The sequence below is a fragment of the Apodemus sylvaticus genome, chromosome 9 (assembly GCF_947179515.1).
Source record: "Apodemus sylvaticus chromosome 9, mApoSyl1.1, whole genome shotgun sequence".
NCBI classification, from domain to species: Eukaryota; Metazoa; Chordata; class Mammalia; order Rodentia; family Muridae; genus Apodemus; species Apodemus sylvaticus.
This window is the reverse complement of record NC_067480.1, coordinates 9,967,703-9,983,871: the sequence shown is the minus strand read 5'-3', so window position 1 is coordinate 9,983,871 and position 16,169 is coordinate 9,967,703. Positions and strand designations below refer to the sequence as shown.

General features: G+C 38.3%; 1 protein-coding gene across 5 annotated transcripts in view; it reads left to right on the top strand.

The window, feature by feature from the left end:
• Positions 1–16,169, top strand: part of Fer (FER tyrosine kinase) — a 306,510-nt gene that overhangs the window by 70,372 nt on the left and 219,969 nt on the right. For all 5 annotated transcript variants that reach the window (XR_007979418.1, XM_052192262.1, XM_052192260.1 and 2 more), the window contains 3 exons: positions 534–717; positions 1,894–2,031; positions 2,593–2,712. Coding sequence is in view for 4 of the 5 variants with exons in the window: in XM_052192262.1 (XP_052048222.1) it covers positions 534–717; positions 1,894–2,031; positions 2,593–2,712 (442 nt within the window). In the remaining variant the exon portion in view is untranslated. The remainder of the gene's footprint in view (positions 1–533; positions 718–1,893; positions 2,032–2,592; positions 2,713–16,169) is intronic.

The window sequence follows — 16,169 nt, the reverse complement described above, 5'->3', positions numbered from 1 at the left end:
AAGTTTTCTTCAGCACTCCATTTGACCATGCTCCTCCTCAAGGGCCCCTGTCCCCTAGCACAGAAGTGTCCCCTTGGTAATACTCACCATGAGCAAGGCTGTCAACACAGCCTTGTTCCTCATCTTTGTTACTCTTTAATGTATATGTGCATCTTTTAGGTTATCTCAAAGTGTCATCGGATCATTCTTGTCTTTATTGCTAGAAACAGGCTTAAATATTGATGTTTGCACACTCTCCTGCTTCTGCAGTCTCATGTGAGCAGCTTTTCCAGTTTGCTGTAAGCTCCTTTGGAGACAAGAAGGATTGTACATGTGTACTTACGTGTTCTGACTTTGATTTACCCAGCACCTACTGCATGGGAACTTCTGTGCTGAGCACTGACCTCCAGGGCTTGGTGTAGCACTCTGCACATAGTACACAGTCAGCAGACTTGATTCTCCATGGAATTTGACAAATAATGTAACAGTACAGTATGGACTGCTTGTAGTAATGTTAACACTTATCTCCCTGCTGTCTTCAATGTTTTCCTCAGGGAAGGAAACAGAAAAGGCCAAGGAGCGCTATGACAAGGCTACAATGAAGCTTCACATTCTGCACAATCAGTATGTGCTGGCCCTGAAGGGTGCGCAGCTCCATCAGAGCCAGTACTATGATACCACACTTCCTCTGCTGCTGGACTCTGTGCAGAAGATGCAAGAAGAGATGATAAAAGCACTGTAAGACACATTTCCTGTTTATCATTAGATCCCTGCAAAACACGACCCAGCACTTCTCCCACAGTTAGACATTTGCTTCAGAAGCCTCGTTAGTGCTGAGACCCCTGGGCACCTCAGAGTCGCTTACCTTCTAGTTCCCTTCAGCTGTGCTCAGCCCCTAGCATGTGGGGTGGGGGGACGGGGTGGGGGGAGCAGACCTCTGTACAAAGGTGTGTGGTATTGACTGCCACTCCAGGCAGCTCTGTGTGTATGTGAAGACCTGCCTCCAGGGAGCTGGGTGTTTAAACTCGATTTCAGAAGCCTCAAGGGGAGAACTTTCTGGAAGTTCATTTCAAGCTTCTTGTTCTTTTCCTCTACGAGATTAAAATCCACTCATGTTCATCGAAGTTCTGGTATATATAAAAGCATACTGCTTGGTGTTTGTGAATGATTTTTGACTCAAAAATAGTTATTCTAGAAATAGAAACAGAAACAGACAACCCTGCTTTTTATTTATATAGCTATATACAGAATAGTCTTATTTGCCCACACTTGCTTTGGAGGCAGTAATAATCAAATATTATAAATCACAACCCTTAAAATAAGGGATCTAGTCAGTATGGCAGAATTCTTTTCCTTTTTCTTCAGTTAGACCAAGCAATAACCTTGATGATTTTGATACACACTGGAGTTCAGGAGAAGAGCAGATGCCACCAAAGTTGAAACTTATCTACATAATCCCTACATCCCCAGGACTGAGAGAGGAACAGGACATTTGAGGAGTGCCATGTCATAGAAAGTTGACCTAAGTAATACTGGTATCCCCAGGACTAAGAGGGCAGTGCAGCATCTGCGGAGTGTCACATACTAGAAAAGAAACAGAATCCCTGTGTTGAACAACAAAACAAAGCAGAACAAGCAAAAGACTCAAAAGTGTTTCTGTAAAAATAGTAAGGAATAGAAAATAAGTAATACTGCCCGGCCCTACCTCTTGGACATCCCAAATACAAATTTAAATTGGTAATGTTATGTTTAAATTACTGCATAATTGCATAACCCCTCATGCCCTGTTATATGAAATAAGATGGTGTTTGAAATGCTGATACTGCATTTTCTGTGCTTATTGTTCTAAATGCTTTCTGAGTCTGTGTCTCTTAATAAAACATTAAAATGTAAAATTTTACTTTTGCCTTTCAGAAAAGGTATATTTGATGAATATAGCCAGATTACTAGCCTCGTTACAGAGGAAATAGTGAATGTCCATAAAGAGATTCAGATGTCTGTTGAACAGATAGATCCTAGCACCGAATATAATAATTTCATAGATGTTCACAGGTATGGCATTTTCCTTCCTTTTATGCTATTTATGAATATAATATTTTTACAATAGAGTATTTAATAAACATAAAATATTCATATTATAGCTGAGTTAATTTTATGAGTTTATTTTCATTTATTATTGCAGACTGTCTTAAGCTTGATAATTTATAAAACTATATTTAAGATTTTTTCAATTGATATGTAATTGTTTAAATTTATATTTAGCCTATGAAATTGTATTTATTAACACTTACATAAATAATACTAAGAGCTTACATGTGTATTAATTTTTCTCAGTCACCAATTACTATCCCATGCATGCATCTTGTTTTATACTTTAAAAATGATGATAGGGATGAGTAAGGTGTGCGTGTGTCATACAAGTGAAGAGACCAGGCTGCAGGCCGCAGGCCTGGGTCCTTCACAAATGCCTGGGCCTTTTTCTAAATTATACTGCTATGTTTGCTTTGTTAGCATAATTTTGAGTAATAGTAAATATTTTGCCTTTAGAATGTACTGAGATAGATTATGATACTATACTATTATTGATTAGAATTATTTGGCATGCTTTACTAGAACAACAGCTGCTAAAGAACAAGAAATCGAATTTGATACTTCCCTATTAGAAGAAAATGAAAATCTTCAAGCTAATGAGATCATGTGGAATAATTTAACAGCAGACAGTTTGCAAGTAATGTAAGTACTTAGAAAATCATAACAGTGTAAAATGAGTCTTATCATTGCCTATGGTTATTGTATTTCATCGACATTAAATTCTTCAATTTTTGCAAGTAATAAAAAGTAAGCTTTGTCAGATTGATCTATTTCTTGTGTATATGTTGTGTGCCTGTATGTTTATATGTGTTGTATGCTGTATATGTACGGAGTGGGGTCCATTTCTATGCAGAGGCCAGAGCAAGCCCTTGTGCGTGTTCCTAAAATGCTATGATCCTTACTGTCCTAAGACAGAGTCTCTCACTGAACTGGAAGCTTACTGATGAAGCCAGGCTTGCTGGTTGTCCTTTGGGAATTCACCTGTCGTTGCTTTCAATGCTGGGAATGTAGGCTGTGCAGTCCTGTGGGCTTCTTCATGTGGATGCTTGTGATGGAACTCAGGCCTCATGTGCTACAAACAGCCAGTGCTCATGCTTTACCCATGAAGCCGGCTCAGCTCCCAGGTGACACATTTTTGGAAATATATGTTTCCTTACCATTATCATTAATTTTAAAAATCTGAAATTTTCTGTGATGTTGCGCGAATTTTCCCACTGGCTGCTGGTATATGATAATAATATTTATCCTTTAAAATTTTTATATATACTTTTAATTTTGTGTTATTGTCAGTACTTAGTGGCAGAGCCATTTTGGAATTGTGGACATTGAACTTGAGTGGTAGGAGTCATTGCTATCACAGCATTAGCTTACAGTCTTACTCTTGATTGGATTATTTTCTCGTGGAGCAAGACTGTGTGTATAAATTTGGTGGGGTTTTGAGAGATCCTAACTTTTTTTTAGTCCTGTTCAAACAGTAAAGGCGATTAAAAGTACTTTTTGACTTGTGAAAACATGAGGAAGGATGTGTTTATCTCACGATTTTGTTCAGGGATTCAAAACCTTTATAGATAAGCATTATTATGTGTTTATCCTTGTGTTGGAGTTAAAGGTAGAAAGTATTTATTCATTTCTTGTCAGTATTTGGGCATGGTATATTATTTTACTTGTTCAATTTTTTCCTTTAATGGCTCAGACACAAGTTCTTCTAAATATAATTTATTATTCAGCAATGCTATAGGTACAGGTAATCTATTAGGAGAGGATTATACGATTAGTTCTTAGAAAGGGTTGAAATATTTAAAGGGGGCCATAGCATTAAAGGCACTAACACATGCTCTTCCAAACCCCTATTTGTGATGAAGCCTCATGAATCACAGAGGATTGATTACTGTTGAGTGAACTCAATGTATGGATGTCCTCTGCATCAGTGATGAGGGGAGTTGAAGGCAGAGGGTCTCCTATGTTAGAGAAGCCTTTTTAACAGCAGCTTGGCTGTTTCACAGATTGTTCTTGTCCTCTATTTGAGTCTCTGGCTTGATTTGGCCACAGATATTTTTAGTCTTAGCCACCTATAAACTAGTAGTTCTTATCTGGGCTGATTTTGTCCTCCAGGGACATTTGACAGATTGGAATGTTAGGCAGGAATGTAGCTAAGCATCTGTCATGTCTAGAACAGCATTTTAGAAGAAAGAATTTCTGGTGGAAACTTCAGTAGTGTTGACATGTGCGTGAGGGTCAGTGCTTGCTGCGGAGACAGTTGGTAGAAGTTCCTGTGGCATGGCATCCCATTTCCTAATTCACATGCTGTATGTTAGCAAAGCGTGCATGCCTCCTGAGATTTGTCATCACTATCTTTTCCTGAGTACCTTATTTATTCATCAAAGTCTTTTATGGTATATTTAAAGTTATATGATTAGTAGTCTCAAGTTAGCAATAAAATTGATCATTCATTTTAATGAATAGCAAATACAATGAAAATATAAATGCTAGAATATAGTATGGTAATATTAAAAATAACTATCTGTGCTTATGTGCAAAGATTTTGTGGCCAAATACTTTATTTATTTTCAGAATATAATTAGAATCATTATCTCAACAAATCATTATTCATTTCGTGATAAAGCACTGGCCTTCTCTATACCCAATGAATTAAAGATAATAAGTCTGTGGTAGATTTAATTGCTTATATCTTTGTTAGTTAAAACTTTATCTACATTTCATTGAGCATTATTTATGTAGGATATGAGTTGAAGATAGACACATGCAAGTTTGTGTGGATTTGCAGTGACAGGGGTCAAATTAAGGACTCAGGTACTGTGGAAAGAATTTTACCACTGTTCTAGTTTGCTTTCTGTAGCTGTGACAAATACCCCAACTGACAGCAACTCTGAGTAAAGGAGGGTTTGTTTAGGTTAATATGTACAGGTTATGGCCCATCACTGAGGGAAGTCGAGGCAGGAGCTTGAAGATAGTCTTGCTTACTCTCTCACATAGCATTACCTCTGACCAGAGAGGGAAGACATAGTTGTTTGTAGCAAATTAGATTAGAAGTGATTCTAAACAATGTGAACATTTATATACATATCCACAAGTGATTCTGAATGTCAGCAGTATGGTTAAGACATTTTATTTTTTGGTAATATTTTCTGATCTTTAGTGAATTCTCCTTAGTATGCCAGCACCTATCAATATGCCATATTAAAGTTCTATAATATTCTATAAAATGCTAAATCTTGTGATGTTTAAGTAACATCTCATCTCAAGGCTTTGTATTTTCCAATAAATTTTTAGGAGAAATAAGAATCAATTTAACTTTTATAATGGAACATAGGTATATTCTCTTCAATGAGTAACAGTAATTCTCTATGAAGAAAGATAATTGTTTTGGATCTTGTAGAGTCCAAGTTAGCAATCTATTTATAGAACTTGAGAATCAAATCCATTTTGCTGCCTGTTTTTTTTTACAGCCCATAAACGAAGAATGACATTAATATTTTATTATTTTTTTATCTTTTTTCTTTTTTATTCGATATATTTTTTATTTACATTTCAAATGATTTCCCCTTTCCTAGCCCCCCCCCCCCACTCCCCGAAAGTCCTCTGAACTCCCTTCTCCCCCCCCCCCCCCCCCCCCCGTCCTCCCACCCACCCCTTCCCACTTCCCCGTTATGGTTTTGCTGAATACTGTTTCACTGAGTCTTTCCAGAACAAGGGGCCACTCCTCCTTTCTTCTTGTACCTCATTTGATGTGTAGATTATGTTTTGGGTATTCCAGGTCTCTAGGTTAATATCCACTTATTAGTGAGTGCATACCATGATTCACCTTTTGAGTCTGGGTTACCTCACTTAGTATGATGTTCTCTAGCTCCATCCATTTGCCTAAGAATTTCATGAATTCATTGTTTCTAATGGCTGAATAGTACTCCATTGTGTAGATATACCACATTTTTTGCATCCACTCTTCTGTTGAGGGATACCTGGGTTCTTTCCAGCATCTGGCAATTATAAATAGGGCTGCTATGAGCATAGTAGAGCATGTATCCTTATTACATGGTGGGGAATGCTCTGGGTATATGCCCAGGAGTGGTATAGCAGGATCTTCTGGAAGTGAGGTGTCCAGTTTTCGGAGGAACCGCCAGACTGATTTCCAGAGTGGTTGTACCAATTTGCAACCCCACCAGCAGTGGAAGAGTGTTCCTCTTTCTCCACACCCTCTCCAACACCTGCTGTCTCCTGAATTTTTAATCTTAGCATTAACATTAATATTTTAAAATGTTTTATTAATATTTTAAAATGTTGAAAATATCAAAAGCACCGTCTTTTGTGGAATATAAATATCACGTGAGACTTGTCATCTTTGGGTGATTTCAGAGCTACAGTCAGGTACTTGTGCTGTGACAGCCAGCATAGATGACCTCTGCTGCTTGTCACTACACAATCACAGTAGCATTTTGACTGCTGCTTATGCTACTTGCCTATAGCATTTTATTTTTGTTATCAATTCATGCCTGTTAGTGTCAAAATAAGAAGAGAAAATGGATTTCAGATGACTGATTTTGGTACTATGGACTATGTCATTTATGACTTAGATGGCAGAATATTACATTACGTCTCTAGTTGGAAGCAACTAAAATGTCAGGCTGTGTTCACGAAGTACCTTTGAAATGCTGACTTGAAACTTTGGGGGGAAGTAAAAGAATTTTTAGGCAGATGTTAGAGGGACAGTTTGAGGAAACAAATTGTCTAAAAGAAATAGTTGGATTTGTTGGGTTGGAAGTAGATTTGGTTGAGTTTGATTAAATGTATTCACTAGAAGGTTGTAACTGCTTGGTTGACCAGGAACCATCTTGTGACACTGGTGGCATGAAAAACTAGACAGTCTACCAGGACTCAACTGGACAGAAGAAGTATAGGCAACTGAGGGAAGCTGGGGGCTGGGAGCAGGGGAGCTGCCCCCAGGGAAGAGCACGGTTGTTTGTCCCGTGCCAAGTAACAGTCAACGGACTGAGTGGCTTATATTTAGGAATGTGTATGTGCACACATCCATGCTAAGCTGTCACTCCACCACCAAGCTATACCCTAGTGCAACTGGACAGTGTTTAAATGTTTACTTGCAAGAAAAGATACTCAGTTCCAAAATATTTGCTGTAGATGACAACTTGTTAGAAGTTACATGACAATACCTTTTACCACTATCACCATTTTACTTTTAAGAACATTCTTGGACAAAATTTTTAGAAAAGTATAAATGACCAATCAAATTACTTTTATTTTTTAGTTTCTGACATTAAATTTCAATACTATTACTTTAATTGTGACTTTGGAGTCTTTGCTTTCCAAAGGGAAGAAGGGTTATGTTGGCTTAAATAACATTTTCTGATATTCCTTTAAAATGTAATTGTAGCATTATAGGATTTTATGGAGGGCTTTATTATCATGACACAAATCTTTTATTACATTCCTTTTCCCCTTCACTACAAAATCCCTGGGTTCAAGCCCCTGTATAACTAGAAAAATGCAATTAATACATATAGATAATAAAAATTTATGCTATCTTACAAGAGGATACATATCAAAGTCAGATTTTTTTCTTCTTTTTGTAAACATCCCTCTTACTACCTTCCAGAAATAATCTACAAAAAAGTTTTATATATCATTCTAGAATATATAAAACTTATTTTAAATTATTTTGATGTAAATTAAGATCATCTTTAGGTATCCTTATTGAAAGATTATTTATTTTTATTTGATGTGTGTTGATATCTTGCCTATTCTTTTCTATGTGAGGTGTTTGATCTCCTCAAACTAGATTAATAGACAATTGTGAACTGCTGTACAGGTCTGGGAATTGAACCCAGGTCCTTTGCAAGAGCAGCCACTGCTCTGACCTGTTGAGCCATCTCTTTAGACTTTCCACTTAATATACATGAAGTATGTTTTAAATTGAAATAGAATTACATCACATTCCCTTTCCTTTTCCTCTCTTCAGCTCCTCCCTGCTACCTTTCCTTGAACCGTCCCTATGCCATCTCCTTAATATAATAGCCTCTTTTTCTTTATTATTGTTATATATGTGCATGTGTGTGTATACATAAATATATGTTAAATAAAAGATGCTGAGTTCTAGTTTGTTGCTGATGTGTATATATTTTCAAGGCTGATTACTTAGCATTAGATAACCAGTAAGAGGGCTGTCCCCTAGGGGAGGCTAGTTCTCATCCCCTGCTTATCATTAGTGGTGACAGTAGACTGTTTTGTAAGGTCCATTAGGTGGGATTTAAGCCCAACAGGACAACTTTGGCAGACACATGACTGCACCTTATGCACCTTTATGCATTTCTTGCTGTGCAGGTCATTGTCCTGGATCGTAGGTGTTTCGTCTGGGTGGGAGCATTTGCTTCCTGCCCATGCAGCCGCATAATGTGTGTGGAACCATGGAAGCTAGACTGCAGGAAAAGGGCTTTCTGGTCAGATCCAGTTCTAATAACTGAGTTCTGTGTCTTAAGTGTATGCTGTCGTCCTCAGTAGCAGCGTACTCCTAACCCATGAAAGGCATCTACAATTACATTGATATCCTCCTGTATTGTTTGAGGAGTCACTTGGACTGTGCTAACCTACCAACCTTGGTGGTGTTTGGCCCTCACCTGTCCTTTTCCCTCACTCTTCCCAGTTGGAGTTCCTCCTTGTTATTCTCCATTTCACTTATGTCTTGCTCTTCTCCTCCCTACCAGTAGTCCCTTTATACTGTACTGGCTTCTATGGTTTCTCCATGTTGGATACCCACATCTGAGGATTTGGAGCTAGGAACTGCAGATATGAGAGAACATATGCTGTCTGTCTTTCTGGCTTTTGCCACTCAATATAACCTTTTCTAGACCCTTTCTGTTTACTCACAAATTTCATTTTTCTTTACAACTGGATAATAGTCTAGTGTGTGTGTATGTGTGTGTGTGTGTGTGTGTGAAATCACAGTTGTATTATCCATTGTTGGTTGGTTGGAGGACATTTAGGTTCCCTGACTTTTGTGAGTAGGGCAGCTATGAGCATTGCTGAACAAATATCTGAAGTATGACGTCAAGTCCTTTGGGCATATGCCAAGGAGTGGTATAGCTGGGTCGTGTGGTAACTTCTTTTCGCTTTTCCATGTGATTTGCATAATGTCTGCACTTACTTGCATCCCACTGAAGGTGAATGAGGGCACCTCTTTCTCCACAGCCCTACTGCCTTTGTTCTCAGATGTTTGGTTTTTCCTCCCTGTTCTGACCGGGGTAAGATGAAGTATCAAAGTTACTTTAATTCACATTACTCTAATTGCTGTGAATAATGAATAATTTTTAGGATGTTTTTTATAGCTACTTTTATTTCTTTTAGTAATTACTCTGTGTTTAGTGCTAATGATGTTTTTTAAGTTTTTTTTTTTTTTTTTTTTTTTGGTTGTAAAGCTGGGTCATTTATTTCCTTAACTGTGTTTTTTTTTTTTAATTTTTCTATATTCTTTGTTTATATTCCAAATGAGTTCCCCTTTCCCAGTTCCCCCCTCCCCATAAGTCCCATAAGCCCTCTTCCCTCCCACCCATTCCACAATCAACCCCCTCCCACTTCTCTGTCCTGGTAATCCCCTACATTGCTGCATCAAGCCTTTCCAGAACCAGGTCCCTCTCCTTTCTTCTTCTTGGGAATGATTTGATATGTGAGTTGTGTCTTGGGTTAACTGTGTTTTTTGAGTTCTTTGTATACTCTGGATATTAACATCCGTGAGATGTATAGCTTTCAAAGATTCTCTTCCTTAGGTGTAAGAAGCGTTTTGTTTTATGAGGTCCCACCGGTCAGTGGTTGGCCTTAATGCCCTGGCTAATGGTTTATCATTTAGAAAGTCTTTGCTGGCCTTCTAGTTTCTGTCTGCTACTGGAGAAGATCCTCTGCCACAGGGCTCCATAACCAGTTAGCACAAGGAGACAGTTAGCCTCCCAGGAGTGTGGACAGGCCTCTGAGTATAGATAGGAACACCCCAGCTGCTCAGTAGAATTCTCAAGAATTTTTGAGGAACCCTCAAGACACAGGAACCCAGGGTGGCCTGGGACTGAAGGCTTCCAATTTCTGTCTGGGAACACAGAGCTATATACACAAATATCACCAGGAGAGAGCTGGTGTCCCAAGAGTGCCTATATACCTGTGAGCACAGAGCTGACCCTATACCACAGCTTTCCATACCTAAATTCCTCATGGAGAGAACTGGTCTCCCAGGAGTACCGCACACAGGATTGCAGGACAGACAAGCCACAGTCAAAGACAGCAAGATCAGCTAACACCAGAGATAATCAGATGGCGAAAGGTAAGCACAAGAACACAGCAACAGAAACTAAGGCTACTTGGTATCATCAGAACCCAGTTCTTCCACAATAGCAAGCCTGGGTTATCCCAACACACCAGAAAAGCAAGACTCTGATTTAAAATCACAACTCATAATGATGATAGAGGACTTCAGGAAGGGCATAAATAACTCCCTTAAAGAAATACAAGAGAACAGATATAAACAGGTAGAAGCCCTTAGACCCTTAGAGGAAACACAAAATACCCTTAAAGAATTATAGGAAAACACAAACAGGTGAAGGAATTGAACAAAACCATACAGGATCTAAAACTTGATGTAGAAACAGTAAAGAAATCATAAAGGGAGACGACTCTGGAGATAGAAAAATATAAAACCTAGAAAAGAAATCAGGAGTCAATAACAGAATATAAGAGATAGAAGAGCAAATTTCAGGTGCAAAAGATACCCTAGAAAACATTGACCCAACAGTCAAAGAAAATGCAAAATGCAAAAAGCTCCTAACCCAGAACATCCAGGAAATCCATGACACAATGAGGGGACCAAACTGAAGGATAATAGGTATAGAAGAAAGTGAAAATTACCAACTTAAAGGGCCAATAAATATCTTCACCAAAATTATAGAAGAAAACTTCCCTAACCTAAAGAAAGAGATTCCCATGAACATATAAGAAGTCTACAGAACTCCAAATAGACTGGACCAGAAAAGAAATTCCTCCTGTCACATAATAATCAAATGTACTAAACAAAGAATATTAAAAGCAGTAAGGGTAAAAGGTCAGGTAACATATAAAGGCAGACCTATCAGAATTACACCAGACTTCTCACTGGAGTCTATGAAAGCTAGAAGATCCTGGGCAGATCTTACAGACCCTAAGAGAACACAAATGCCAGCCCAGACTACTACTATATACAGCAGAACTCTCAATTTCCATAGATGGAGAAAACAAGATATTCTATGACAAAACCAAATTTACACAATATCTTTCCACAAATCCAGCTCTACAAAGAATAATAGATGGAAAATGCTCACACAAGGAGGGAAGATACATTCTAGAAAAAGCAAGAAAGTAATCTTTCAATAAACTGAAAAGATAGCCACACAAACAAAAAATAATGTCAAAAATAACAGGAAGCAACAATCACTATTTCTTAATATCTCTCAGCATCAATGCACTCAATTCCCCAATAGAAAGACATAGACTAGTAGACTGGATACGTAAACAGGCCGGAAACACACCTCAGTATAAAAGATAAACACTACCTTAGAGAAGGTTGAAATGATCCCATGCTTCCTATCAGATCACTACGAATTAAAGCTGGTCTTCAATAGCAACAAAAACCACAGAAAGCCCACATTCACATGAAAGCTGAACAGCACTCTACTCAATGATACCTGGGTCAAGGAAGAAATGAAGCCTTTTTAGAATTTAATGCAAATGAAGCCACAACATACCCACGCCTTTGGGACACAATGAAAGCAGTCCTAAGAGGAAAGCTCATAGTTCTCAATGCCCCCCAAAAAGAAACTGGAGAGAGCATACACTAGCAGCTTGGCAGCACATCTGAATACTCTAGAAGAAAAAAGAAGCAAATACACCCAAGAGGAGTAGATGAGGAAATAATCAAACTCAGGGCTGAAATCAACCAAGTAGAAACAAACAAACAAAAAACTATACAAAGAATCAACCTCTCTAGGGATTGTTTCTTTGAGAAAATCAACAAGATGGATAAACCCTTAACCAGACTAACCAGAGGCACAGAGACAGTGTCCAAATTAACAAAATAAGAAATGAAAAGGGAGAAATAACAACAGAAACTGAGGAAATAAAAAAGAAAACATCAGATATTAATACAGAAGGCTCTACTCAACAAAACTGGAAAATCTGGAGGAAAGGACACTTTTATAGACAGATATCAGGTACCAAAGTTATATCAGGATCACATAAACGATCCAAACAGTCCCATAGCCCCTAATGAAATAGAAGCAGTTGTCAATAGTCTCCCAACCAAGAAAAGCCCAGGACCAGATGGGTTTAGTGGTGAGTTCTATCAGACCTTCAAAGAAGACCTAATACCAATATTCTCTAAACTATTCCACAAAATAGAAATGGAAGGAACACTACCCAATTCGTTCTATGAAGCCACAATTGCTCTCACACCTAAACCAAAGACCTTACAAAGGAGAACTTAAGACCAATTTTGCTTGTGAATATCAATGCAAAAATACTCAATAAAATCTTTGCAAACAGAATCTAAGAACACATCAAAACGATCATCCATCATGATCAGATAGTCTTCATCCCAGGGATGCAGGGATGGTTCAATATAAGGAGATTCATCAATGTAATCCACTACATAAACAAACTCCAAGAAAAAAAACACATGATCATTTCATTAGATCATGAGAAAGCATTTGACAAAATCCAATACCCCTTTCATGATAAAAGTCTGAAAGATCAGAAATTCAAGGCCCATACCTAAACATAGTAAAAGCAATACAGCAAATCAGTACTCAACATCAAATTAAATGGAAAGAAACTTGAAGCAATTCCACTAAAGTCAGGGACTAGACAAGGCCGCACTCTTTCTCCATATCTATTCAATATAGTACTTGAAGTTCTAGCTAGAGTAGTTAGACAATAAAAGGAGGTCAAAGGCATAAAAATTGGAAAGGAAGATGTCAAATTATCACTATTTGCAGATGATATGATAGTATACTTAGGTGACCCCAAAACTTTCACCAGAGAACTCCTACAGCTGATAAACAACTTCAGCAAAGTGGCCAAATATAAAATTTACTCAAACAAATCAGTGGCCTTCCTGCACTCAAAGGATAAAAGACTGAGAAAGAAATTAGAGAAACAACCCCCTTTACAATAGTCACAAATAATATAAAATACCTTGGTGTGACTAACTAAACAAGTGAAAGATCTATATGACAAGAATTTGAAGTCTCTGAAGAAAGAAATCAAAGAAGATCTCAGAATATGGAAAAATCCCCCTTGCTCATGGATTGGCAGGATTAATATAGTAAAAGTGGCCATCTGGGTGAAAGCAGTCTACAGATTCAATGCAATACCCATCAAAATTCCAACTCAATTCTTCACAGAATTAGAAAGAGCAATTCTCAAATTCATTTAGAATAATGAAAAACCCAGGATAGTGAAAACTATTCTCAACAATAAAAGAACTTCTGGGGGAATCAGCTTTCTGGACAACAATATGTTCTACAGAGCAGTAGTGATAAATACTGCATGGTATTGGTACAGTGACAGGCAAGTAGATCAGTGGAATAGAATTAAAGACCCAGAAAAGAACCCACATACCTATGGTCACTTGACCTTTGACAAAGGAGCTAAAACCACCCAGTGGAAAAAAGAGCCTTTTCAACAAATGGTGCTGGTTCAACTGGCATTTAGCATGCAGAAGAATACAAATTGAGCCACCTATCTCTTTGTACAAAGCCAGTTCCAAGTGGATCAAGGACCTCTACACAAAACCAGATTCAATGAAACTTTTATAGAGGAGAAAGTGGGGAAGAGCCTTGAGCACATGGCCATGGGAAAATTTTCTGAACATAATACCTCTAGCTTATGCTCTAAGATCAAGAATTGACAAATGGGACCTCATAAATTTACTAAGCTTCTATAAGGCAAAGGACACTATCAGTATGTCAAAGCGGTAATCAACAAATTGGGAAAAGATCTTTTCCAACCCTACATCTGATTGAGGGATAATATCCAATGTATGCAAAGAACTCAAGAAGTTAGACTCCGGAGAGCCAATTAACCCTATTAAAAATGGGGTACAAAGCTAAACAAAGAATTTTCAACAGAGGAAACTCGAATGACTGAGAAGCACCTAAAGAAATGTTCAACATTCTTAATCATCAGTGAAATGCAATTCAAAACAATCCTGAGATTATATCTCACACAAGTCAGAATGGCTAAGATGAAGAACTCAGGTGAAAACAGGTGCTGATGAGGATGTGGGGAAAGTGGAACACTCCTCCACTGCTGGTGGGATTGCAAGCTGGTACAACCTCTCTAGAAATCAGTTTGGCTGTTCCTCAGAAAATTGGGCATAGTACTCCTGGAAGACCCTGTTATACTACTCCTGGGCATATACTGAGAAGTTTCTTCAACATATAATAAGGATACATGCTCCAGTATGTTCATAGCAGTCTTATTTATAATAGTCAGAAGCTGCAAAGAACCCAAATGTCCCTCAACAGAGTGATGGATACAGAAAATGTGGTACATTTACAAAATGGATTAAAAACAATGAATTCATGAAAGTCTTAGGCAAATGAATGGAACTAGAAAATATCCTGAGTGAGGTAACCCAATCACAAAAGAACACTCATGGTATGCACTCACTGATAAGTGGATATTAGCCCAGAAGCTTGGAATACCCAAGATACAGTTCACAGACCACCTGAAGCTAAAGAAGAAGGAAGACAAAAGTGTGGGTGCTTAGGTTCTTCTGAGAAGGGGAACAAAATAACCACAGGAGTTGGTACAGAGACAAGGTGTGGAGCAGAGACTGAAGGAAAGACCATCCAGAGACTGCTTCACCTTGGGCTCTATCCCATACAGTTACCAAACCCAGCCACTATTGTTGATGCCAACAAGTTCTTGCTGATAAGAGCCTGATATAGCTGTCTCCTGAGAATCTCTGCCAGTGCATGACAAATACAGAGGGGGAAGCTCTCAGCCAACCATTGAACTGAGCACAGGGTCCCCCGCCTCCGCTGGCTGTAGGAGCTAGAGAAGGGACCCAAGGAGCTTAAGGGGTTTGCAGCCCCATAGGAGGAACAATAATAAGAACTACCCAGTACCTCCAGAGCTCCCAAGGGACTAAACTGCCAACCAAAGAGTACACATAGAGGGACCCATGGCTCCAGCTGCATATGTAGCAGAGGATGGCCTTGTTGGACATTAAAGAGAGGAGAGGTCCTTTGTCCTGAGAAGGCTTGATACCCCAGTATAGGGGTATGTGAGGACAGGGACATGTGAGTGGGTGGATTGGTTAGCAGGGTTTGGGAGGATGGGGTGGGGGGTTATATCTGGGGAACCAGAAAAGGGGACAACATTTGAAATATAAATAAAGAATATATCTAATAAAAAAGGAAAAAAAGAATTCCTTTGTTATGCCTGTGTCTTTTCTGATACACTGCTCATGGTTTCTTGTAGTAATTTTAGTGTTTCAGGTTTCAAGTTTAGGTCTTTGATCCACATGAATCTAATTTCTGTGCAGGGTGATAGATACAGGTCTAATTTTATTCTGCAAATGGACATCCAGTTTCCCAGAACCTTTTATTACAGATGCTGCATTTTCTCCAGTGTATTTTTTTTTTCATTTTTTTCAACTATAGTTACAAGTACTCATTTTTGGATTTTTTTATTTCATTCTGTTGGTTTGCATGGTTGCTTTTATGTCAGTACCATGTTGTTTTCATTACTGTAGCTCTATAATATATCTGAAGTCCAGACAGAAACCATACCAGAATTCTTCCTTTGCCCAGAATTGCTTTGGTATCCGGTGTCCTTTCTACTTGAATTTTAGGATTTCTTGTTTCTATGTCTGTGAAGAGTGCTGTGGGCATTTTGATTGAAATTGTATTTAATCTATAAATGCTTTTAGTAGGATAGTTAATTTCACAGAACTAGTTATACTGACGATGAGTATGAGATGGCCTTCCAACTTCTGCTGCCTTTCTCAGCATCTTACTTGAGAGGTTGGGACTTATTACCATGGTGGCCTT